The following is a 25,214-nucleotide window of genomic DNA, read 5'->3' on the forward strand; positions in this document are numbered from 1 at the left end:
TTTTAATATCTGTTGTTCAATATGTGGACTCTTCGATTACAGAAACTTTATAAATAACTCCAGTTGGCTACTAATAGCAAGCTATCATCACAACCATAGCTAAACTATTGCTATTATGTAGGAAACATGAAGCCTGGGAAGTGTAGTTACAGTGTCAGGTCAGGAGCTGGGACCCTTGCTCCTGTATTCCCAGTAGGTGCAATCCCACCCATCAAAAGAGAGTTGAACCACCACATCAAACATCCCACAGAGAACAGAAGCTCGTCTACTGAGTGGAGCTACCCTTTCCTTGCATTAGGAAAAACACTTCTTTGGGTATCATTTTCTGTGCTAATGTTACTATTTGTTCAAACACCAGCATTTCCAAAAAGGTGGATACACTTGTTTCGTCTGGGAGTGAGCAAGTTCCAGGAAAAGCTCAAGTGGTATTTCGTTTGGAACGAGGATTTCAGGGTCTGTTCTGCTCTGGTTTCTCCCAGCATAGAAAAGGCTTCCTTCCCCACAGTCGGAGAGAGACACTTCAGGGTCAGGGCCGGCGAGGTTTTAGTGTGCTTCCACACATCTGAGGCATGCGTGGTCATGGCGGTTTTGCTAAAGGACAAGGAAAGAAATTGTTTCTCTGTGGACCGTCTGTTTACTCCTGTCCAGCCTTAAACCTGTTTTCTAGTAGTCATCTGAAGTCCTACTCAGCATCGCCCTAACATAGCTCCCTCCTTCCGCTTCGAGTCTCCTCCATTCTCTTTCTGGTGGTTTTTCTCTGTAGTTGTTCCTGGCCTCTCAACCTTCTATTTTATAGTTGAGAACTGTAAATGTTTTTTGTTTCGTTTTGTTTTTGTTTTTCGAGACAGGGTTTCTCTGTGTAGCTTTGGCTTCCTGGAACTCACTCTGTAGACAGGCTGGTTTCGAACTCAGAGAGATCCACCTGCCTCTGCCTCCTGAGTGGTGGGATTACAGGTGTGCATCACCACCACCCGGCTAGAGAACTGTAGATGTCTTTATCATTCTATAATGCTTAACGTTTATTTGGTCTCATGAAGATTTCTCTAAATCTTAAAAATTTTTTTTCTCTAGCCATGAGGAGCTTTGTTGCACATTGTCCTGAGCTCTTAACTGAGGATGCAATTAGGAAATTAATGACTCCTATTGAATGTGCCATGACCATGATGTCACAGTAAGTAAACAGTTTGGACAAAGTTAGCTGCGTGTATTTGGTGTGTGCATGTATGTATGTATGCATGTTCACATGTACATATGTGTGGAAGCCAGAGGTTGATGTAGTATATCTTCCTCAGTAACTCTTTACTTTATATATTGAGGCTGGGACTCTCTTGAACCCAGGACTTGCCAATGCTATTAGTCTTGTTAGCCTCTGTGTCTGCCTCCCAAGCACTGGCATTTCAGATGGGCCACCACACCTACCCAGCATGTATGCGTGTACTGAATGATTCAAAACATGATCCTCACAGACACCTTATTTTATATTTTAATAAATAAAACTGTAGTTCAAATTTTTGTACTTCTCAACTCATACAGAAAGCATCTAACCTTTATTTTGTAAAGTTAATTTAAAAGTAGTATTAATGGTGTGATTTAAAACACATTGTATTCTGAAATGTTTCTGTTAGTTTTATTATTATTGATCACAAAACAAACTGAGAACACTGTAACTTATCAGTGTACTTTGGAAGTGTTGCAATGCATTGCTCAATGACCTTGTTAATTGTTCCTAAGTAATGCTTGTTCTAACACTAACTGATCCCAATTTCACTTTCCATATTTCAGCATTCCATCTGTAATTAAGGCCCACGGAGCCCATCTGAAAGCTAGTGCCGCGATGGTCCGGTTAAGACTTTACGATATCTTGGCTTTATTACCTCCAAAAACGTATGAAGGTAAATAAAATGTATAGTATCTGATAAAAATTCTTCAGTGTGCCTCTCGGGTTCTTCTTAGTATTGAGTTCTGACCAGGCAGGACTCCCCTTAAACTTGCTTTGCAAAAGAAGACCTCCGTTTTGCTTTTCTTCACATAGAGGCCTGCATATTTGTTGAGTTTTAAATCATATTCTGGCCCCCCTTCCAAGCTCTTTATGATTTATTATGCTGTGGTGCTAGTCCAATTTAAGAGGTAAAACACTAGATAGATCAAGAGACTATTTGCCTGCATATTACCTGGTAAATGGCAGAGTTTGGATTCAGATCCAACTGATTGACTCTCAGAGTCTGTGTTTAAGTTATCATTTCCAATTACTCCATATACATTGTAACACAGCCAATAATTTAGGTATCCATGAAGGAAGAATAATAATTTACTTGGCAGAAATGAAATATATAAAGTAATAATATCAAACCACTAATTTCTTTCTAATACAATTAAGCCCTCGAACTTTGGTGGGTGCTATTCAGTGTTTGCATGTATTGGACAATTAATAAATAGTGTCATATAGCATATGATATGTTTAAAATAAAGGCTCTGTTCACTGGTTGCATTTTTATGTTACTTTCAGTTTGGACTTAAACTGCATTATATCATAAGAAAAAGGAAAATACCCTTATTCTATATTAAAACTAGTACATGCCAGACCTAGTGCTGTAGGCCTGTGATCTTAGCTATTGAGAGGCTGAGACACAAGGGTCCTAAGTTTACGACCTGTTTGGTCACAGAGTGAGTTTAAGGCCAGCTTTGGTGATGCACTGTCCTTAAAATAAAAGGTAAAGTGCTGGGAGATCTAGCCTAGTGGGAGGACACTTAGCTAACACCTGTGAAGCCCTAGGCACCTCAGAACTGCTGGGGGAAGTCAGTATTAAATTATTTAATATAAATTTTAGAATGAGAATTGTAGCATGTAAGTGTGGTCTCAGTTTCTTTTTTGGCTCAAGTGGGAGTCACTTGAGCTCAGGATGTTAAGGCCTGCCTGGGCAGTTGTAGAGAGACCTTGTTTTGTGGGAATGAGAAGGAGGAAGAGAGAAAGAAAAGGAGAAGGAGATGGAGAGGAGAACAGAAAAGCAAAAAATAGTATGGCTGGTTTACAAAGAGGTGAAACTACCTTTGTTCCTGTTAAGCACAGTGCTATTCCTTGTGGCATGACAGTTATATTGTCATCTGCTCTGGTGTTCTGTGTCTTAGGGTCTTTCAATGCACTTCTCAGATGTGGACATGACCATTATTATTGTCATCTGCTCTGGTGTTCTGTGTCTTAGGGTCTTTCAACGCACTTCTCAGAGAACTGGTAGCAGAATTCACTCTGACGGACAACTCGGCCAACACAACTACCTCGCTGCTCCGGTCCCTCTGCCATTACGATGACAGCGTGCTTCTGGGTTCCTGGCTTCAGGAAACGGATCACAAGTCCATTGAAGACCAGGTAGTGAGGCATACAGGAACTGCAGTTACTAGAGTCCTCTGAAACAGAGGTCCTGTGACACATTGTCATTTAAAAAGAAGACACCCTGGGCCACAGTAACATCCATTGCACTCCTAGACACTTATTAGCATCTTAGAGGTGGATAAATCAACAGTAGTGAAGGAATTGGCAAAATATCTTCATTCAGAATCCTTTGTATTTATTTACTTGGTTGTGTCTATGGCAAAACTCAGATTTTTTTTTTTTTTTAAGATTTATTTATTTCATAGACATTGTTCTGTCTGCATGTATGCCTGCAGGCCAGAAGAGGGTACCAGATCTCATTACAGATGGTTGTGAGCCACCATGTGGTTGCTGGAATTGAACTCAGGACTCTGAAGAGCACCATGTTCTAAACCACTGAGCCATCTCTCCAGCCCCAAAACTCAGATTTAACTGGCTTTTTGGTTGCTAGTCTTTTCTTTTATTTAGTTTTGTAACAGGTTAGGAAGAAATGAGAGTGAATAGATTGGAGATTTAGAATTAAATAAATTGTTTTTATATGTGAAAAAAAAAAAAAAACAAAACATTTAACCAGGCATGGTAGCACAATGCCCTTAATCCCAGTCCTTCAGAGCTGGAGGCAGAGCCAGAGGCAGAGAGGGCCACAGAGGAGCAGAGGCAGGCGGGCCTCTTGTGAGTCCATGACCAACCTGGTTTACATTGCGAGTCTGGGACGGTCAGGGTTCTATAGGGAGATGCTGTCTTCAAAACAACAAAGAAAGAAACGAAACGAAACAAAAAAATCTGCTTTAAGTCTTTTTTGTGGGTTTTGTTACAATGGATACAGTTTTGCTCACACATTAAGGTGGGCAGTATAAAAGTGTTTAAAATGAACATGACTTTTCTTATGACTCCATAAGATGATTCTGATAGTGACCCTTTTTTCATGGCAAAACTATATTTTCACCTGCTTAAAGCTGTCAGGCCTGATCACATTTCATTCCTCACTGCTTTATTTGATATCCAGCACTTCGTGAATGTCCTAACGGAGAGTGTGGGTAACTTCACGTTCTTCTTCCGCAGCTCCAGCCGAATAGCGCTTCCGGAAGTGGGGCCCTGGAACACGACCCTTCTTCCATTTACTTACGGATACCTGCTGGCGAAGCCGTGCCTGGTCCCCTCCCTCTTGGGGTCTCAGTGATTGATGCCTCCGTGGCTCTTTTTGGTGTTGTGTTTCCACATGTTTCTTATAAACACAGGTTAGTGTAAAGTTAGCCAGTAATTTTAGTCAAATATAAATTATATTTAAGAATAGATTGTTCCCATCCCAGCTAATTCCACAGTAACATAGGTTTTTACTTAAGCAGTGCTCTCATGAACTTAATGGCATAATTTGTATGTACGTGATAAAGTAAATTGGCTGCAAATTCCATGTAACTTGAAACTAAGATTTAGCTCTGTGTACTAGCCCCTAGCACCTGCTGTTTTATGGACCATGTCTTACCCGACAGAGTTTTCATCTTAGTGCGTTGACAGTTTCTAAATTAAACTGTATCTCTAGCTAGAGCTATCTTCTTGGTTGTTATGTTACTGCACAAGACCACATGTGGGAAGTCTACTCTATTGGACTGGCTGGTGAGATGCTGCAAGTCTTGAACCCTGGAAACCAACATGGCTGTCCTTTTCTTGTAGCAGAAGGGTCTTGTTCTGTGTGTTCTGCATCCACAGCCCCCATCCCTGACTCTAGCAGCAGTTTGTAGAATTGTGATTTCCAGAAGGGAGACTGAATTAATGTAAGACCCTTTCAGATTTCTTAACTTTTACAAAACACACCTTAAAATATCATTTACATCCAAAAGAGAGTATCTCTTTAAACATGTAGGTTATTTGATGAATTGCTTTTAATTACTTGCTTTCATATCTAACCTTGATCTCTTTTAGTACAATTGATTACCACATAAATGTTAAACAACATTAAAGCTGAAAAATCCTTATAAATTATATCTACTTAACACCTTTGCTTTAAATCTAAGCACATTTAAACCCCAGACTTGTGTTTTGCCAAAGCCGCACAGCTAGTTGTGAAATTCACTTTTAGTTAGTTTTTTTGTTGTTGTTGTTTTTACTTTTACATTTACAAAATTGGCCAAAGCTAAACCTTTCTTGAAATCTTTCAATAGCTTCTGTTCGGGTAGGATATGGGGTACAATTTTCTTCCATGTAAGAGTATTTAAAAATGGTTTTAGGGGCTGGGCGGTGGTGACGCACGCCTTTAATACCAGCACTCGGGAGGCAGAGCAGGCAGATATCTGTGAGTTCGAGGCCAGCCTGGGCTACAGAGTGAGTTCCAGGAAAGGTGCAAAGCTACACAGAGAAACCCTGTCTCGAAAAACCAAAAAAAAAAAAAAAGTTTTTAGGTTTATTTCTTTTATTTTATGTATATGTATGTTTTTCCTGCCTGTATATGCACCATGTAAGTCCCTGGGGCCAGAGTATGTCAGAAGAAGGCATTGGATCCCTGGAACTAGAGTTTTTGATGGTTGTGAGCCACTATGTGGGTGCAGGGGACTAGTCCTCTGCAAGAGCAAAGGTGCTCTTAACTGCTAAGCCATCTCCCTAACCTGTGTAAGGTTTTTCAAGATAAAATAACAATGAAAAAACAGAACCTATACTACACAGAGGTTAAGGTTAGCCTGTGTTATATAGAGAGACCCCACATCAAAATAATAAAGAAGAAAAGGAAGAGTTGGGAGAGCAGACTTGCACAGACCAGCCTCTGACGTCCACATGCTCACCTGACAATGAGCATCTACAGACAGACATCCACACAAAATAAATACATACTATGTCATACAAAGTGTGTAAAATTATGCCACTCTTTCTTTCTAATCAAAAATGATCCACAGAATCAATAGATAACGATTGGTCTTCTGTTCTATTAAAAAGACTGAGGATAACAGATGAAGTGATATGTGCCTGGGATACCCACAACTCAGGTACTCAGGAGGCTGAAGCAGCCGAGGAAGGGTTCAAGGACAGCCCAAGAGAAGAAACTCACGGGCCTTGCATTAGTCATTTACAGTAACTGAAGCAGTTAACATAGAAAGAGGTTTCTATACACACAGCTGAAGGCTGCAGAGACTCTGCTCCGTGGTCAAATGGCCCCATGGCTGTGCCTCTGGTGTAAGCCACCATGTTATGGTGGAAGTACATTGAGGAGCCACCCTGCTCACCTCAGGTCTAGAAAGCAATGTGAGAGGAAGAAGGAAGAGGCCAGGGTCCCACTGCTCTTCCAGGGCATGTCCCCAGTGCACCAATGGCCTCCCACCAGCCTGTCACTGCCTCTGGGGAGACATTCACAGTGCCAAGTGTATCAGATACGTCTGTAATACTGTAAGTCAGAAATTTTGTTGGACACACTGTTGTAAATGTTCAAGGCTTCTGAAATTATGAACTGTTATTTTTTAACTAATTGAAAATTAATATTTAGTTTCCTTTCTTGTTCTGTTTAATTAACTTCATGAGTATATGTTAATACAGGAGATAAAAGTCAGTTTTCAATCAGCTATGGGAATAAAAAGGACACAATCTGGGGGCATAAACAATTAGTTTATATCCTTATAAGCCATACTTAAATTAAAAACCACTAATTTGTGATCTTATCCTATTACTATAGGTTACAAATGCTGGACCACTTTGCTGAGTGTGTGAAGCAAGCCAAGGGTGTCCGCCAGCAGGCCGTGCAGCTCAACATATTCACTGCTGTTCTCAGTGCACTGAAGGTAGTTAGTCCTGGGACATCATAAGTACTCTGAAAGATGTTAACATGTTTTTTTTTTTTTAAAGATTATTTATTTATTATGTATACAGAAGAGGGTGCCAGATCTCATTACAGATGGTTGTGAGCCACTATGTGGATGCTGGGAATTGAACTCAGGACCTCTGGAAGAGCAGTCAGTGCTCTTAACCTCTGAGCCAACTCTCCAGCCCCGTTAACATGTTTTTAAAGGCCTGGCACATCAAGATTATCACACGCTTGTGTTTCTATGTATATGCATTTGATAACGGTGATTTTATGTTAGTGTCATACATTTACTAGAAACTTTGTATCAAGTTTATTATAATTAAATAATTATTTTATATTTTAGTGAATTAAAAGTTCTCATTTCAGTTTGAACCTCAAATTTTACAAGCAACAGTAATTTCTTTTGGGATTTTCTGAGATGTCTGTTTAATGAGATCTGATTTCCTAATGAAGATTTATGAAATAAATCTTAATTTCCATTTGTGATTTAAACTGAATCAGCAGAGGATGCGTTTCAGAAATGGAAGAATGCCGAATGTGAGGCATATTTTCTGGATTAACTACTTAACTGGCTTTATTCTCTTAACCTTTTGAACTTCAGTTTCTACACTGTGAAATACAGTAACAAGTGCCTACCTAGCTCAGGAGTGCTTGTGAATCATAGTATCCAGGCTTTCGTGGGTTACTTACAATCTTTTATATATTGTTTAATGCTAGGGTTATTATAGAATGGTGCTCTAATAATAAAATTCAGTACAACATAAATACAAGTGATTAAGCAAGGATTCCTTAAGTCATGCTTTGCAAGCATGGTGTTGAGGAGGCATTGGTAACAGAGGTAACATTGGGTGGGGTACTTGTGTAGACATTGACAAACACCCTCTTTTGGGACTGGCGCTGACATCTGAGCATTTTCAAAAAGCTTTGAGGTGGTCATGGTGGCCCTTAGCGGTTGGGAGGACAGTGGGTTTAACATCACAACAGAGATTGCACTTTTCTACACAGACGTGGCTCATGCCTCTGCTCTAGTTAACACTTTCTGCTGATGCCATGACCTACATTTTTCTTCTCAGGTAAGACAATTAAAGTCCAAAGCGGCAGATATAGCTAGAACAGAAAACAAACGTATGTCAGCATTCAGTTACTGCCCCCCATCTGTCTTTACACATATACTGATTGTACGCCTTATACCACATTGTAAGGTTCTTGGTTTTGTCTGTTTATTTTTTGTGGCACTGATGACTGAATCCAGGCCTAATACATGCTAGGCACGTACCACTGCGCTGTCTCCAGCCTGTTTTCAATTTTTATCTTGCAGTAGGGTCTTACTAGTTGCCCAGGCTGCTCTTGAGGTCGCTGTGTAGATGACCTTTAACTTGCAATCCTCCTGCATCATCCTCTCAAGTAGCTGGACCACAACTCGGAGCCGCATGTTGTTTTTTACTGAATTTTTCTACAAATGAACCAGTTTCATATCGTTATAGTACTGACATTTAGTCAGCTGAATAATGTTCAATTTAACTTTACAGTGTCCATTCGGCCCAAAAGAACACTGAGTATTAGCCCCTGGTAGAAATTCTGCCCCGATTGTGTTTCTAGGGCCAGTGGGACTCTGATTATTAATTACCGTGTTCTGAAGTCACACTTAGGAAGTGACCACAGCCCGTCTAGCAGGTACCAGTCCCAGACGTAGCATATGTAATGTGTGAAGACATCAAATTTCCTAAGATTGCGGCATATCTTTTTCTTCATTCAACATGAATTATGAAATGATATCATTCTTTTTAAAATCAATACAGGGTTTAGCTGAAAACAAGAGTACTTTAGGACCTGAGGAAGTCCGTAAATCTGCTCTGACACTGGTGATGGGCGCTCTTGACAACCCGAACCCCATCTTGCGGTGCGCAGCAGGGGAAGCCCTGGGAAGAATGGCTCAGGTGGTGGGGGAGGCGTCTTTTATCGCGCGAATGGCCCAGTACAGCTTCGACAAGTAAGTGTCTCCTAAGAGGTTTCTCACCGGTCTAAGACGTCTTCTGAGCAGTGAGAAATTGTTACCTAGACTACGTACTGTCCACGTGGTTTACAGCACGTGACAGGTTTTTAAAACTCTGATTTTTAATTTAGTAGTTTATGGACCTCTAGATTCTGGGAGAGATGTCAAATGTTAAGATCATGTGAGAGGGACCTGGTTTCTCATCTAGCTTTTGGAATCAAGAACGTCAGTCAAGACTTCCCCATCATATCACCCACAGACACCCACAGCCATACTCTGTTCTTTCTGCCTCGCTTTACCCCAGTTTCTCTATCTTTAATTGTTTCCTGGAATAAGATCTCACTTTAGAGGAGAAAAGGAATAAAGTTACACTTCAGGTTTTAAAGATAATTGTGCATGTTAATTATGAAGAATAATCTCAGAGGTCCAAACAAGCATGACTAAGATGAGAAACGTGTTTTTTTTTTTAAATTTATTTTATCTATTTAATTATTACATATATTTATTATGTTTGCATGCATGCCTACAGGCCAGAAGAGGGCATCATATTGAATTATGGATGGTTGTGAGCCACCATGTGGTTGCTGGGAATTGAACTCAGGACCTTTGGAAGAGCAGTCAGTGCTCTTAACCGCTGAGCCATCTCTCTAGCCCTGAGAAACTTGGTTTTTAAATGTTGTTAAGTGGGTGCTCAAATAGAGAAGCTGAAAAATCAAAAGGCCAAGAAATAACACGAGTCGTATAAATTATCATTCTTAGCTAATGTATTTTGAACAATAAATGTATTGATTCATATCATAATCATTAAGAAGAGAGAAAAAATTAAAAAGTATTTTCTGAACTCTTAGAGACTAGCTTTCCTTGTTCTCACATACGAATGGTGATGCATTCTGACATCAAATACTACACTGTAACATCATAATGATGCATTCTGACATCAAATACTACACTGTAACATCATAATGATGCATTCTGACATAACAGTACTTTACTGTAACATCATAATGATGCATTCTGACGTCACTATACTGCAGTGTAACATCATAATGATGCATTCTGACATCATTATACTGCAGTGTAACATCATAATGATGCATTCTGACATCACTATACAGCAGTGTAACATCATAATGATGCATTCTGACATCACTATACAGCAGTGTAACATCACAATGATGCATTCTGACATCACTATACAGCAGTGTAACATCATAATGATGCATTCTGACATCACTATACAGCAGTGTAACATCACAATGATGCATTCTGACATCACTATACAGCAGTGTAACATCACAATGATGCATTCTGACATCACTATACAGCAGCTTAACATCATAATGATGCATTCTGACATCACTATACTGCAATGCAACATCATAATGATGCATTCTGACATCACTATACTGCAGTGTAACATCATAATGATGCATTCTGACATCACTATACAGCAGTGTAACATCATAATATTGCATTCTGACATCACTATACAGCAGTGTAACATCACAATGATGCATTCTGACATCACTATACAGCAGTGTAACATCACAATGATTCATTCTGACATCACTATACAGCAGTGTAACATCATAATGATGCATTCTGACATCACTATACAGCAGTGTAACATCATAATATTGCATTCTGACATCACTATACAGCAGTGTAACATCATAATATTGCATTCTGACATCACTATACAGCAGTGTAACATCATAATGATGCATTCTGACATCACTATACAGCAGTGTAACATCACAATGATTCATTCTGACATCACTATACAGCAGTGTAACATCATAATGATGCATTCTGACATCACTATACTGCAGTGTAACATCATAATGATGCATTCTGACATCACTATCTTTCACTTTATCCCCAACAAAGCCCCTTAGGGAAGGAAGGGAGGGAGGGAGAGAGAGAGAGGGGAGGGAGGGGGAAGTGAGGAGGGAGGGAGGAGGGGGATGTTTTGGCTTACAGTTTGAGGTTTGCGTCCCCTCCAGAAGGGACGTGGTGGCAGGAGCATGAAGACAGGCTCCACTGTGTCCATGATTAGGAAACAGAGGTTTTGCTCAGTATAGTTGCTTTGGTTACTGAAATATGTCTTCAAACTGAAGAATACTGTTAAGTATATGTTTCACATCAGATTTTAAGACTTAGTGTGAAAAACAGTGTAAAAATATCTCAGTAATTTGTTAATTGCACCATGGTATTTTAATATGTTGCTGGTACCTTGTTAACATACAGTGTCCAATAATCACTGTGTATGTGACACTTTAAATCGGTGAGTTTTAAAGCCAGATGTGATGGCTCATACCCGTAATACCAATGTTTGGAAGGCTAAGGCGGGATTGCTGTGAGTTTGAGGCTAGCCTGGGCAATTGATGAGTTTTACATAAGTACATCTCAGTGTAAACTGTTTTAAAATTTATATGCAGTATTTCCTTTACTTTGAAAATTTGTTAAAAATATATCTTAGGGGCTGGAGAAATGTTTCAGCAATTAAGAGCACTTGCTGCTTTTTGAGAAGACCCAAGTTCAATTCTCAGCACCCGCATCAGGCACTTAAAACTACCTGTAACTCCACATCTGGAGATCCAGTGCCCTCTGCTGGTCTCTGTGGGTCACCACATATAATTCACCTATACATGAATAAAATAAGTCTTTTATATACATATATGTAATATATGTAGAAATTTGCCCATTTTATAGAGACTTTTATCGTGATTATAGCTCAGTGATAGAGTGCTTGCTTAGTATACACAAGGCCCAGGATTTAGTTGCCAGCACTTCAAAAACAAAACAAAATACAGGAAGTTTCTTAAGTCAAATAAGAACTATGTTGTGTATTCTCGGGATGCAGGTTCTTTTTCTTGGTACTAGGGATTGAACCTAGGATTTTGTACACACTAAGCATTTTCTCTGTCACTGAGCCTCAGTCCCACAAATACTTTTTAAATTTTATGTTCAAAGTCAGTTATAAGGACTGTTATTTTATTACTCTCCAGAGTGTTTTTCTTTTGTGCATGTGTGATTCATAAGGCTGTTACTAGAGGAAATGGAGTACCCAATTCCTGTTGCATCATCTTTTCTCAGGTTGAAGTCGGCTCGAGATGTGGTATCCAGGACTGGCCATTCACTGGCCCTTGGCTGTTTGCATCGTTACGTTGGTGGCATAGGATCAGGACAGCACCTGAAGACCAGTGTCAGCATCCTGTTGGCTCTGGCTCAAGATGGGACGTCCCCTGAAGTTCAGGTAGACAATATTGAAGTCTTTCTCTACACTTGCTTTTAAGACAGTCTCTCTGTTCTGCCCACACTGACCTCAACTTGCTATTCACCTGCTGCAGCCTCCTGGGTGCTAGGATTACAGCTGTACATGTACTCGACACAAAAACAATTTTTTAAAAAGATCTATCTATCTATCTATCTATCTATCTATCTATCTATCTATCTATTTATCTATCTATCTATTGTGTATGCAGTGTTCTGCCTGTATGTATGTGTGTGTGTGTGTGTGTGTGTGTATCTGTACATATATGTGTGTATATATAGATGTAGCATTTTTATTAGTTCTTTGAGAATTTCATACAATGTATTTTGACCATATTCACGCTCTCCTAACTCTTTCCCAATTCACTACCCTCTTCTCTACCACCCAACTTTCTTGGTTTTTTTTTTTTTTTTTTTTAAATCCTTCAAGACCAATTTGCACTTCCCAAATATTCTTTGACGTGTGATCTTCTGCTGGAGGGTGGTCCACTTACCGGGGCTGCACTCTTTGAGGAAACTGTCTCTCCCTTTGCCTGAAACAGCAATTGCCAACATCTCGATGGCTCGCAGTGGGTTAGTGTACCCAGCCTGTCCCTCCTTTCCATTATTTTGTCTGGCTCGTCCATGCTGTTGAAACTGCTGAGTTGTATCTGCAGCTTCCCTGCTGTGTCCGGAAGGAAATGGTCCCTTGGGCTCTTACTCTCTTTCCGCCTCCTCTTCTACAGTGACCCCTAAGCTTTGGGGGTTGGCTGTCTGTACACTCCCTTCAGGGATGAGAGATTTTATTTTCTGCACTTTGGCCAGTTGTGGGTTACCGTGTTAATCGCAATCACCGTCTGCTGACCTATAGATATAATGATAGATCATTAAGAGTCAGTTTAATCGTACGATCATTTAGCCCCACAATAGTAGTAGATATCCCTACAGCTTATGACCCATCCAACCATGGGTTCTTAGCCTGATAATGGTGGCAGGCATGATTTTGTCTTGTGGAATAGGATTTAAATCCAGTCAGGAAGAGTCGGTCACTCCTGTGATGTTCATGCCACTGCCCCACCAGTGGGTATGTCTTCCCAGGCCAGGCATTCTTATAGCTCGCAGCATTCATACCTGGGTGTGACGGATGAGTATTTTGTTCTTCCGGTAGAACCTTCAAGGACTGTGAAAGCTAGCCAGTAGTGATGTAGCTTCTAGGTCCATACCAGCGTAATTTCACCCTGTTCTAAGACTCAGGCATGCAGTATCTTCAGCAATAGGACCTTACTTTCAAGTTCTAGAGGGTAACCAGGAGCAATGGCAAACACCTGTGATTTTTGGGGTGGGGGGAACCTATGGGACCTCAATGACTAGTGACTCCAAAAGAAGTAACTCATACTTGTCATTGGGCTTTTATGTTTTTGCCTCTTGTCTAGTAGGATCGTTGTTGCACTGTTTATAGGTAACTCCATTTTAATGCTCTGTGTGTGTGTGTACCTATATATGGCACCTTCTCCACTAGTAGGTTTCCATATATCTTTTTTTAAGATTTTATTTATTTTTATGTGCATTGGTGTTTTGCCTGCATGTATGTCGGTATAAAGGTACAAGATTCACTGGATTTGGAGTCACACAAAATTGTGAGTGGCCATGCGGGTGCTGGGATTTGAACCCAGGTCCTCTGGAAGAGCAGCCAGTGCTCTTAACTGCTGAGCCATCTCCCCAGCCGCATATGTCTTTTTTGAAAGGTCTTTAGTGTTGTTTATCTCTCTCCATATTCCCTCCTCTACCCTGCCTTCCATTCCCCAACCCAGTTTAATCCTTCCTGTTCCATTGTTCTCTTTTAACTCTTTATACTAGGGTGTTCTATCTCCCCTCCCTTGAAAGTCCCTCTACTTAGCCCCTTAGTAATTCATGGACCTCTATGAATATTCCAAAAACACATGTATCTGAGACGTCAAAGCTAACTTCTATAAATGAGAGAAAACATAGCACTGTCTTTCTGGGTCTGCATAGCACTTAGAATGGTTGTTTCCAGCACCATGCATTTACCTGCAATTTTCATAATTCATGAATATAGTTTCAAGCACGCTGTATTGTTTATTGTTTCTTAGTTTTTGCATTTCCTTTCGTTATTAGGTAGGTTGCTGTCTGAATAGCCTCATTTTCCCTCTGACTTCCACTTTTACCACAGCCCAGGTCCTAGGGTCACTGAATCACATTTATTCCTTGAGTATTTTTTTTAACCTTTGTTGTTTCTCAAACACCTTATACTTAAGCAAATATAGCTGCAGTGAAACTTTAAGAGTATCCACATCTAAGAGTGTACACATGGTGCCACGTGACAGCAGTCGGAAGGCGAAGGCATGAGGGTCACACCTTCAGGGGCACCCCAGGTTACAGCAAGACTCTGTCTCAAAACGTATTTAAAGATATTCACACGAGCGTAACTGTTTAGTACACTCACTTCAGTGCAGTGTAACTGCTCCTCACAACTGAAGTAAAGTTACGTTTTATTGTAGACGTGGTCTCTTCATTCACTTGCCCTGATAGTCGATTCTAGTGGCCCAATGTACCGCGGCTACGTGGAACCCACGCTGTCTCTAGTTCTCACCCTGCTGTTGACGGTTCCACCCTCACACACGGAAGTCCACCAGTGTCTGGGCCGGTGCTTGGGCGCCATCATAACTACGGTTGGACCAGAACTGCAAGGTAAGCTAAAGAAAGCACACGGGCAGTTACCGTCCCTCAGTTTCCTCAATGTTGCCATCATGTTGCTTGCAAAACCGTTTTAATAATTGTCATCCACTGTATATTTGTGTTTTCCAAAACCTGGCACTCAGTGTTTGGTGTGTGCCATTTTTAAAATGCACAAACAAACCACAACAGTTTTCTTTTTTGTGTCAGGGTTTCGCTATGCAATTCTAGCTGGCCTAGAACCTTCTATGTAGAAATGCCGGCTGTTAACTCACCGCCTCTGGAGTGCTGGATTAAAGGTGTGCAGCACCATTCCTGGCTCAGGACAGCTTTTTTTTTTTTTTTTTTTTTTTTTTAATTCTCCTCTCATACATTACATCCTGACTTAATTTCTTCTCCCAACCAAAAGTGGCATAACAAGACACAATAAGACTAGGCACACCGGGTGGTAGTGGTGGCGCACGCCTTTAATCCCAGCACTCGGGATGCAGAGGCAGGTGAATCTCTGTGAGTTCAAGGCCAGCCTGGTCTACAGAGTGAGTTCCAGGAAAGGTGCAAAGCTACACAGAGAAACCCTGTCTTGGAAATCCAAAAAAAAAAAAAAAAAGCCAGGTTACACAGCCATAACATATGTTCAGAAGACCTAGGTCAGAGCCACATAAGCACCGTGATCGTTGCTTCAGTCTCTGTGAGCCCCTAAGAGCCCTGATGAGTTGATTCCGTGGGCCTTGTTCTCCTGGTGTCCTCAAGCCCCATTGTTCCTATAATCCTTCCTTCCCCTCTTCTTCCAGTTTGCCTATTGTACAGGATTTTTTAAAGTCCTGAGCAGAGAAAACATTTTAAATGTAGTTCTGCTTGGACGTCTGTGAAAAAAAAGTTGAAAATGAAGTTTTTATTTATCCTGAATGCTGACTACTGTCTTCAAGGGCTGTACTGTTTTGACTCTAAGACCCCTGACATGATGTCTCTGAGGCAGTTAGTTCAGAGACGACCCTTTGTGCGGGGCTGCTGTAGTTAGAATTGGGGCCTTTGTAACACTCGCAGACGATCTTCCTGATGGTGAATTCAGTGAGTCATTGTGAGTGTATCCAGAGTGCCTACACTCAGGCCTTCCCCCTTCCCTTCTTTATTTATTAACTAATCCTCACGAGAAGGCCAACTTTGTATTTTTATCACTTAATGACAGCACAGTCCAGCAATATGTATTGCCTCCATTTTACAGACAGAACATGAAAGTAGAGAGAGGCTGTGAACTTCTCTTTGAACTTCTCCAAGATGTTGCTTTTGTACATGATTATGTGATTTCCTTGACTGGTATATGTACATAAAATTATTTTACTTCACATTAGAAGAAAATTTCAGATACCTATATTTGGTAATTAAACTGCTATACAGAAAATATATAACATTTTTCCTTAATTACCTCTAAAAGATTTTTCTTATTATGCAAACAGTACTTAAAATAAATGAAAGTGTAGTGTTTGTTGAGCCGAGAACCACAGAATGAGGAATCCTCTGGTTATTCAGCAGAAGATCGGTGGTTATAAAGGAGAGTATGACTTTTTAAAGGAGTAAGTTTCTAAAACATGAATTATTGCCTTATAAATATAGTTGTGTTTTGAAGTCATGATTGGGACTCTTCAGATTATTTAAGCAATCTGAATAATGATTGGGAGAAGGGGTTATCTAGAAGATGATTACCCTCTAGGAGTGTTTTCGTGATACTAATAACACAGTTGTGTTTCACATCGTCTTTTACTTTCCTGTTAGGAAATGCAGCGACCATTTCCACCATCCGCTCCTCCTGTCTGGTGGGTTGTGCCATCACCCAGGACCATTCCGACTCTCTCGTTCAGGCAGCTGCCATCTCTTGCCTTCAGCAGCTTCACATGTTTGCCCCACGACACGTCAATCTGTCTAGCCTTGTTCCTAGCCTTTGTGTAAGTATACAGCTATGTCAGGTCTCTGTGTTACTCTGGGAGCTTTAAAGTGTCTTTACCAAAAGACCAAACTGGACCAAAACAAAACAAAACAAAAATGTGTTTGGTGGGTCGTAAGTTTCATTGTTTAAGTTTCAATAGTTATCCCCTTTTATTTATTTATTTTTGTTTTGCATTCTAAGAGCTCTTTTGATGAACACTTACTTCCTCGCCCAGGACTTGGCTCGTGTGCTCCTGCCCTCTCAGAACTGTGTTTCTTAGAGCTCGGTTGGTGGCTTCCGAGATCCGCTGCTGTCGTTGCGGTCTTCAGTTTACTCATTCAGCAAAAGCTTACAGAAACTGTTATATAAAAGGTACCAGGCAGCGTGCTGCGGGCATGTAGGCATAAGACAAGGGCAAGCCTTTGTCATTATGAAGCTTATAACTAACAAGGGTCAATGAACAATAGCTATTCACAGACAAGATAAGAGCTAGAAAGGCGTAGAAGGTTGAGAATATAACTCAGTGGTAAAGCACTTGTGTGGCATTTAAAAGGCCCTGGGTTTGATTCTCCATAGTCAACAAATAGAAAAGAAAGGCATAAGGGTAACATAAGGACTGTGTAACACAGGACCTGTCACAATCTAGACATTCAGAAACTAGTTTCCTGAAAAATAGTACTTACGGTGTGATACGCAGAATGGGATTTAGTGTGTAGAATAGCGCAACATCAGCATATGCAGAGGAGAAAATATGGAAGGGCCCTAAATGAGAAGTATGGTATGCTTAAAGAAGCAGTTATTATGTGGCTAAACCTGGGAGAAAAGGGGAGCGCAGAGAGTGAAGAGCAAGGTGTGACTGAGCAGTCAGCCAGGTGGCAGATCACGTGGATGTCATAGATGTTTAGACCTTAGGCTTTATTCTCTAAGCTATGAGGAGCCATGTACAGGGAGGTAACACGATCTGAATTGTACTTTTCCCATTCTGTTCTTGCTGTGTAATGGAGACCGGACTGTGCCCTACAGTAGGCTAAGAATTTGGGTATTGTAGGATCAGGATGATAATGGTTTGTTTTAGGTTGGCTGCAGTCAGAATAGAGGGGAAAAGATGGATTCCGGTGATATTTAGGAGGAAGACTTGACAGAATGAGTTGATTAATTAGCTCTCAAGAAGACTGTGTTGTCTAGGGTTCTGACCCGAACATGGTGATGGAATTTCCCGCGACTGGCATTGTTGGGCAAGGTTGGGAAGAGCAGTATCATCACTCGGTTGTAGATAGGTGACCGATTACATGAACCTGGAGTTCGGATGAAAGAGGGTGGATTAGAGAAGTGAGTTTGGAGGTATAAGATGTAAGATGAGCCATGGAGTAGATGAGGTCACCGGTGAGAGTGCTGAATGAGAAACCCAGCAGTTCAGAATTATACAAGAAAGGAATCAGAGGGTCAGGGGTACTGGGACGGGAGGAGGAGGATGGCAGCATCATAAGATGGAAGGAAGACTCGAGGGTGTGTGTCCTCAGAAGCCAGGGGGAGTGGAGGAGCAGTCAGCTGAACCAGCTCCTGGCAAGGGGCAGAGGCGGCGGCGAGACATCTGTCACGTGACTGTTCTTAGCAAGAACTCTCTGGGAGAATGGTCCAAGTGGAAGCTCTGACATTGGGTCAGAGATGGAGTACAAGTAGAAACTTCCTAGACAGTTGATTGTCAAGAAGAGGCTGGCATGCTGGTGCTGGAGAGGCGGCTCAGCAGTGACCCAGGTTCAGTTTCCAGCACCACATGATACCTAACAGCTGTCTCTAACTCCAGTTCCAGGGGATCCAACACCCTCTTCTGGCCTCCTCAGGTATTGCCTGCACACAGCACACAGAAATACATACAGGCTAAACACCCCTACACATAAAATAAACATGACATATTTTTTCAAAGTTAAGGAAAAGAAGACAGGGTCCAGGAGGTCCAGGAGGTCCAGAGGGTAGGAGAGACTTTTCCTCCTGTTGTAGCTGTATGTGAGCCTATTGCCATGCTCATGTGAGGGAGCCAATAGCGGGGAGTGTTGAGCATCCAGGAAAGAGAGGGAATAATTAGTCATCCAAGTGCATTTTCGTTGAAGAGAGTTTGGGGCATAAGTGATGCGATAGCCTTTTCAGTGCAAGCTGACTAAAAGGAGATGGGCAGTAGCTAAAGATGGCCTTAGAGATTGGTGTCTGGAAATTGAGGATGCTGTCTGCTGATTTTATATTCTTAGTGAAAGGTAAGATTAATTTTTATGAATGAAGGAATCTGAAGTTGAAGATAATAGAATATAGGAAGTTGAACTACCTGGAGAATTAGATGAGTCTCTGGTAGAAGCGGGGGCGGTTCAGTATAGATTAATGATACTCTCTGACTCCATTCTGTGACTTATGATGAGATCAGTTGTGCTTACTTATGTTTTTTTTTCTTCAGCAGCTGTACATGAGTAGGGTGAAGACCATAAGAAACTAGACTTCTGTGCCTTCATAGGTGGATTTTGACTGTTCAGAATAGACTAAAAGGCATCAGGATAAGGGAGAGGAGACTGCTAATGAGACTGCTGAAATGATAGACAGTGAAGTCTCATCTGAGTGGGGAGGAGGGAAACCAAGAGGAGGCTGGAGAAAGCCACGGTAGACGTCACCATTGGAGGCCGTTGTTGAGGTGAAAGGAAGACCCCTGTAAGATAGTGAAAAGGGCAAGATGGTACATCCTCAGTTTGGTGTGGCGTAGTTAATTTTACTCAATAAAGCAGGCCCCTGGGGCTAGAGAGATGACTCAGAGGTTAAGAGCACTGACTGCTCTTCCAGAGGTCCTGAGTTCAATTCCCAGCAACCACATGGTGGCTTATAGCCATCTGTAATGAGATCTGGTGCCCTCTTCTAGCCAGCAATCATACATGCTGTATTCATAATAAATAAATATATCTTAAAAAAAAAAAAAAAAAAAGCATGCCCCTATTTTACTTTAGGGAGAATCCAGTGAGTCCCAAACCATCAAGGAGCTTGAGCAAGTCACAGGGCAGAACCAAACGCTTGTGACATGTTTACAAAATGTATATAGAAAGAAAACAATAGAATCTTAGTGTGTATTGAAAATAATGGGAAACGAACATTCTGCCAAAAGCTATGAGGGCATAGATGATGTCTGTTACCTGCTGGATACAGCTCAGACAGGCAACTGATTGTGGCCATGACTTACCTTTCTGGGTTGTCTGGTTTCTCTTTACATTTTTTTTCTTCTTTGAAAACATTTTCAAAAAAACAAACAAAAAAAAAACAAAACCATTTGTGCGTATGTATGAGTGTGAGCATGTGTGTACCATAGTGTGCATGTGAGGGCCAAAGGACAGCCTTAGGTTGTCAGCCTTCCATCCTGTCCAAGGCTGGGTCTCTTGTTGGTTTTTGTGTACACCAGGCCAGGTGGTCTTCAGGCTTCAGGGATGCTCCTGTCTCCACCTGCAGTTTCTCAGTAGGAGCTTTGGGAGGACAGATACAGGCACTCCTGGGTCTACCTTTTACATAAGTTCTGGGGATATAAACTTAGGTCCTCTTGCACGAGTGGCAAATGTTTTTACCCCCATTGAGTTGCCAGGTCTCCAGTCCCCATTGTTTTCCTCTTTCAATTGTATTAGGCTTTGGAGGTTGACCAAACATAGTTAAAAGGATCTAGCAGAGTAAAAACTGACTCTTTAACTGAGTGGAGCATATCACTAAGCCGTGGGGAACACAATGAGTTTCCTATGCTTAGCCCAAGATAATGTTTCCAAGTTGGATTCCTTAGTGGAACATCCGGGGTTTTATTACCAGGCATGTCGGAATACTTTCCTGAACCTCCTCCAAAAGGCTGGGTCAGTGAGATTATTGTCAGCTGGGGAAGGAGATGGCCTAGAAGACTAGAGATGAGAAAAGGGACATTCAGGTTGCCTTATTGAAGCCTTGCCCAAAGCCTCTCATGTAGTCTGCCTTTACCAGATGCTCTGACACTTGCTGAGAAAGTCTGCATATGCATTAATTCAAAGTAGTGAATGAGTTCAGGCTTTTGTAATTCACGTCAGCTGTACTGTCCTTGGCATCAGAAGTGGCCGGATTATGCACTGCCATGTGTGGTATTGAAAACAAAAGGAATATGATTTTTATCAGCCAATGTATTGAGAGGTACGTTTATCACAGCAGTAGTTAATACAGAATAGAACTGTATTTAGAAATGTATTTTTAAAAGCACAAGTGCCATGCTGAATTATCACAATTCCTGTTCTTGGAAACAACTGCTTTGTCTGTCATGTGACTACAATTCCACTTCTCCAGACGAAATTATTACATTTGTGTCATCTAGAATAATTGTAGACATTGTCAGTGAATGATTTTCACTTTGAAATGTATCTTTGTGATAGTAAATGTTCCCTAGCCAGGCCTGTGGTTCACGCCTGTAATCTCAGCACTCAAGAGGCAGAGGCAGGCGGTTCTTTATGAGATAGAGGCCCATCTGGTCTATATAGTTTGTTCCAGGCCAGCCAGAGCTTCGTAGTGAGACCCAGTTTGAAAAGCAAACAGGGATCTATGTGTCATTGCCCAAAGAGTCCACCCACAATTGGCTATTCCTCACTGAGGCCAGATGCTACCTAGAGATGGTGGAACTATTTGCGATCTAGGAGCTTGGAAAACTAGGAAAGCAGCAACACTGAGAATTAATCCCAATAGTGGACATTTTTGTTAACAAGGGAGGAATTGGACAGCTCTGTCCTTTCTTATCAACACACAACTGTATAAAGTTGATGGTACAGTCTCTGGTGAGTTTTACCATATAATCTCATATCATCAAATTATTCCCGATTGTAAGATCAATACATGAATTCCCAGTTCTTTCTCCTTCTAGAACCCTTGCCAAAGATGACTTTATTGCATTAAAATATCTTGGCAAAACAAACCATGGATGTTATAATGCCATTTGCTGCTAAGTTTCTGTATCTTCAGCTTTGATAAATGAAAAGTCAGATTTAACTAGAGATTATGTGTACTCTAATGTATCAGTATTGACCAAACAGTAATCATTTTCTTTAATTTTACTTTTCCTCATAATTGATGTTTCTTTTTATTTGTAAATACTGATGCTCCTTGGCTCACAAAAGAATTAAGTCTGGATAAATCTTTCATAAGTTAAAAATATCAGAAGTTGAAAGTGCATGTGTGACCCTTAACCTACTGGACAGCATAGCTGAGCAAAACCGTGAATTGTGCACAGTATTGGCTGCCTGTATAGATGACCTCATGGCTGACTATGAGAGGAGGCTTGGGGCTAGTGCCAAGTGTCATTAGAGGGTCTTACCACACATTCCTTAACTGTGAAAAACTCAGATTTCCAAACATGATTTGGGCTGAATGCATGTCACTTTCCCTTATAATTCAAAAAGCTTTAAGTCAAACTGTTAAGTCAGAGACCATCTACAAAGCCCAGTAGACATGTGAAATAATAGTATCTAGAATTACATTAATCCATTTTAATTGTTTTTAATGTGTGCGCATGCTTGCATGAGTTTATGTGCACTGCATGCTACAGTTGCCTACAGAGGCCAGGAGAGGACTTCAAATACCCTGGAACTGGAGTTACACACAGTTGGTGATTGTCAGGTGCTGGGAACTGAATGGAGATCCTCTCAAGAAGAGTCAGCAATTTTAAATACTGAGCCATCTCTTCAGCCACCCGTTTTTGTGGTCTTAAAATTTATGGCCATGGTATCATTACGTTTTCAGTGTCGAAGGATACTGGAACTGGAAAATAATACTGTATACTGCATCACTAATGTCACAGATGTAAAGACAAAAGAGAAATTGAACGTCAGGGATTCCAAAATAAAGTTTTTAAAAACTTGTGACTGAGTGTGGTTGCACATGCCTGTAATCCCAATATTTGGTAGGGAGAGACAGAGGATTTGGGGTTCACGGCCAGATTTCAACTGCATTCTGAGACATAATCCAGTGATCCAGTGTGGTCTACCAGAGGCCCTGTCTCAAAGGCAAATAAAACACTTTGTAAACTGGGATGTTTAATTTAAATCTCTCTTTGGCAGGCCAGTCAACATATTTTCTTTCTATATAATTATCACATAATTAGTTTTATAGTATTCTACTTAAAGTGATTCTTAAAGACATTTGTGTAGGATAGGATAGACATTCTACAGATAAAACATTCAAAACTGCTTAACCAAATGATTGTGTTCTTTCCATTTGTTATGGCTACACTTTATACTTTCTAGTTTAGGATATGTGAAAGTTTGGGGATATCTGTATTTTAGGAAGAAAAGTAGATTATTTTTTAATAAAGATTTTTCTCCTATCAGTTACATTTTATTTTTCTTAATATCTGGTGTAGATTTCATAGACCAGTTTTATGCACATAGACCTTAAGTAAAAAGATGTTCTTTAGATGAAAAAATGTGTCCTTTTTAAGTTTTAAAAACTTTTAGTGTGTGTGTGTGTGTGTGTGTGTGTGTGTGTGTGTGTGTGTGTATGTTGGCTTGTATGAATATACATTTGAGAGAGATGCTTGCAGAGGCCAGAAGAGAGTGTCAGAGCTCTTGGAGTTGGAATCACGGCACATGTGAGCCTGGGAGCGAACCTTGTTCCCCTGAAAGAGCGGGGAAGACTGTTAACTGCTGGGCCGCCTCTCCAACCTCCCACATGCTGTTCTGATAGCACAGAATAAACTAGCATTGGGAAGGGCTATGAGTTCTGCATAGTACCTCTCTCCACTCCATCATTTGTGCCTCGGGTTCTTTCTCAAATGCTTCCTTTTTCTCTAAGCAGTGCATGGATACAGATTTATGATAATATGATGGTATTTAACATTTAGTGAGCAATTAACTGTGAATGTTTTGTTATAAACATTTTACTTTTGGTTACATCTTATTTTTACTATAATCCTGTGAATATTACATTCCCGTTTTACAAATAGGCAAATTTAAGTATAATCAACAGAGATGGCATTCAAACCTGGACTGGCACCCAAGACTGAATTGTATTTCTGATATTTTACTTGGGCTATTGGGGTACACTATATTTATTTTTGTAGGGACATTCCAGATGGAATGAGTCTGTACCCAAGCCTCCATTTTTAGGTCTTTTTGGTTGGGTTCATGCCCTGCTAGGTTTTGTTTTATTTATTTTAATAAATATTCTTCTTCACGTTTAGTTCTTTCTATTGCTCTGTCCTCTTACTTCCCATTCACTGCATTGGCTTCCTGTGTCCTTGTAAATGATGACATCTCCGTGGGACCATGCGTAGATGTAAGATATGCAGAAAGCCCTTCTGAGTTTCCTTTTGAGTGTATCACACGAGCTTTAGAGAACAGATCTCAGCATAGGTATTTTGGTACTTTTCTATATGTCTTACTGATATGACTGTCTTGCCAAAATGCCATTATATGGTTGTATTATATTTATGTATTTAAATTTTAATAGTTTTAATCATGTGTGTTTGTATGTCTGGGTGTGGGTGTGAGCACATGGTGAGTGCAGGCGCCCAGGGAGCCCAGAGGTGTCGGTTCCCTCCAGGGCTGGGGTTGCCGGTGTTTGTAAGCTGCCTGCCCTGGGTGCTGGGCATTGAACCCAGGTCTTCTAGAAGAGCAGCAAGTGCTCTTAACCGCTGAGCCATCTCCCGGCCCCTGATGGTATTTTAAATAACCAAGGTCTTTCAAGAAGGAACCTCTGCAGAAGTAAGGCTTCCCAAGGATGAGTTCACCAGGTAAATGAACTTGAAGAACAACAGCTGTAAATACTGTCCTGAAACTGTTTTGCTCACAGGTTCACCTATGCAGCTCCCACCTGTTACTTCGACGAGCCGCTGTGGCCTGTCTCCGGCAGCTTGCACAGAGAGAAGCTGCAGAAGTGTGTGAATACGCCATGAGCTTGGCGAAGAATGCCAGGGACAACGAGAGCGGCGGTGCCAGTGAGTTCTCTGATTGGCTGATACTCTTTATTTCAAACCTTCATCTTTTTTCCCTGTTTTTGTTTTTTTTTTGGGGGGGGGTTTGTTTTGTTTTGTTTTGTTTTTGTTTTTGTTTTGAGACAGGGTTTCTCTGTGTAGTTTTGGTAGCTGTCCTGGATCTCCCTTTGTAGACCAGGCTGGCCTCGAACTCACAAAGATCCGCCTGGCTCTGCCTCCCGAGTGCTGGTATTAAAGGCGTGCGCCACC

General features: G+C 41.0%; 1 protein-coding gene across 1 annotated transcript in view; it reads left to right on the top strand.

Moving 5' to 3' along the window:
- Positions 1-25,214, top strand: part of Heatr5b (HEAT repeat containing 5B) — a 79,791-nt gene that overhangs the window by 20,839 nt on the left and 33,738 nt on the right. Inside the window, 10 exon segments of the mRNA XM_028873325.2 lie at positions 1,072-1,171; positions 1,783-1,892; positions 3,201-3,364; positions 4,430-4,605; positions 7,023-7,128; positions 8,951-9,141; positions 12,244-12,403; positions 14,919-15,108; positions 16,864-17,033; positions 24,824-24,968. Of these exon segments, the coding sequence (XP_028729158.1) occupies positions 1,072-1,171; positions 1,783-1,892; positions 3,201-3,364; positions 4,430-4,605; positions 7,023-7,128; positions 8,951-9,141; positions 12,244-12,403; positions 14,919-15,108; positions 16,864-17,033; positions 24,824-24,968 (1,512 nt within the window).

This window comes from Peromyscus leucopus, chromosome 22 (genome assembly GCF_004664715.2).
Source record: "Peromyscus leucopus breed LL Stock chromosome 22, UCI_PerLeu_2.1, whole genome shotgun sequence".
NCBI classification, from domain to species: domain Eukaryota; kingdom Metazoa; phylum Chordata; class Mammalia; order Rodentia; family Cricetidae; genus Peromyscus; species Peromyscus leucopus.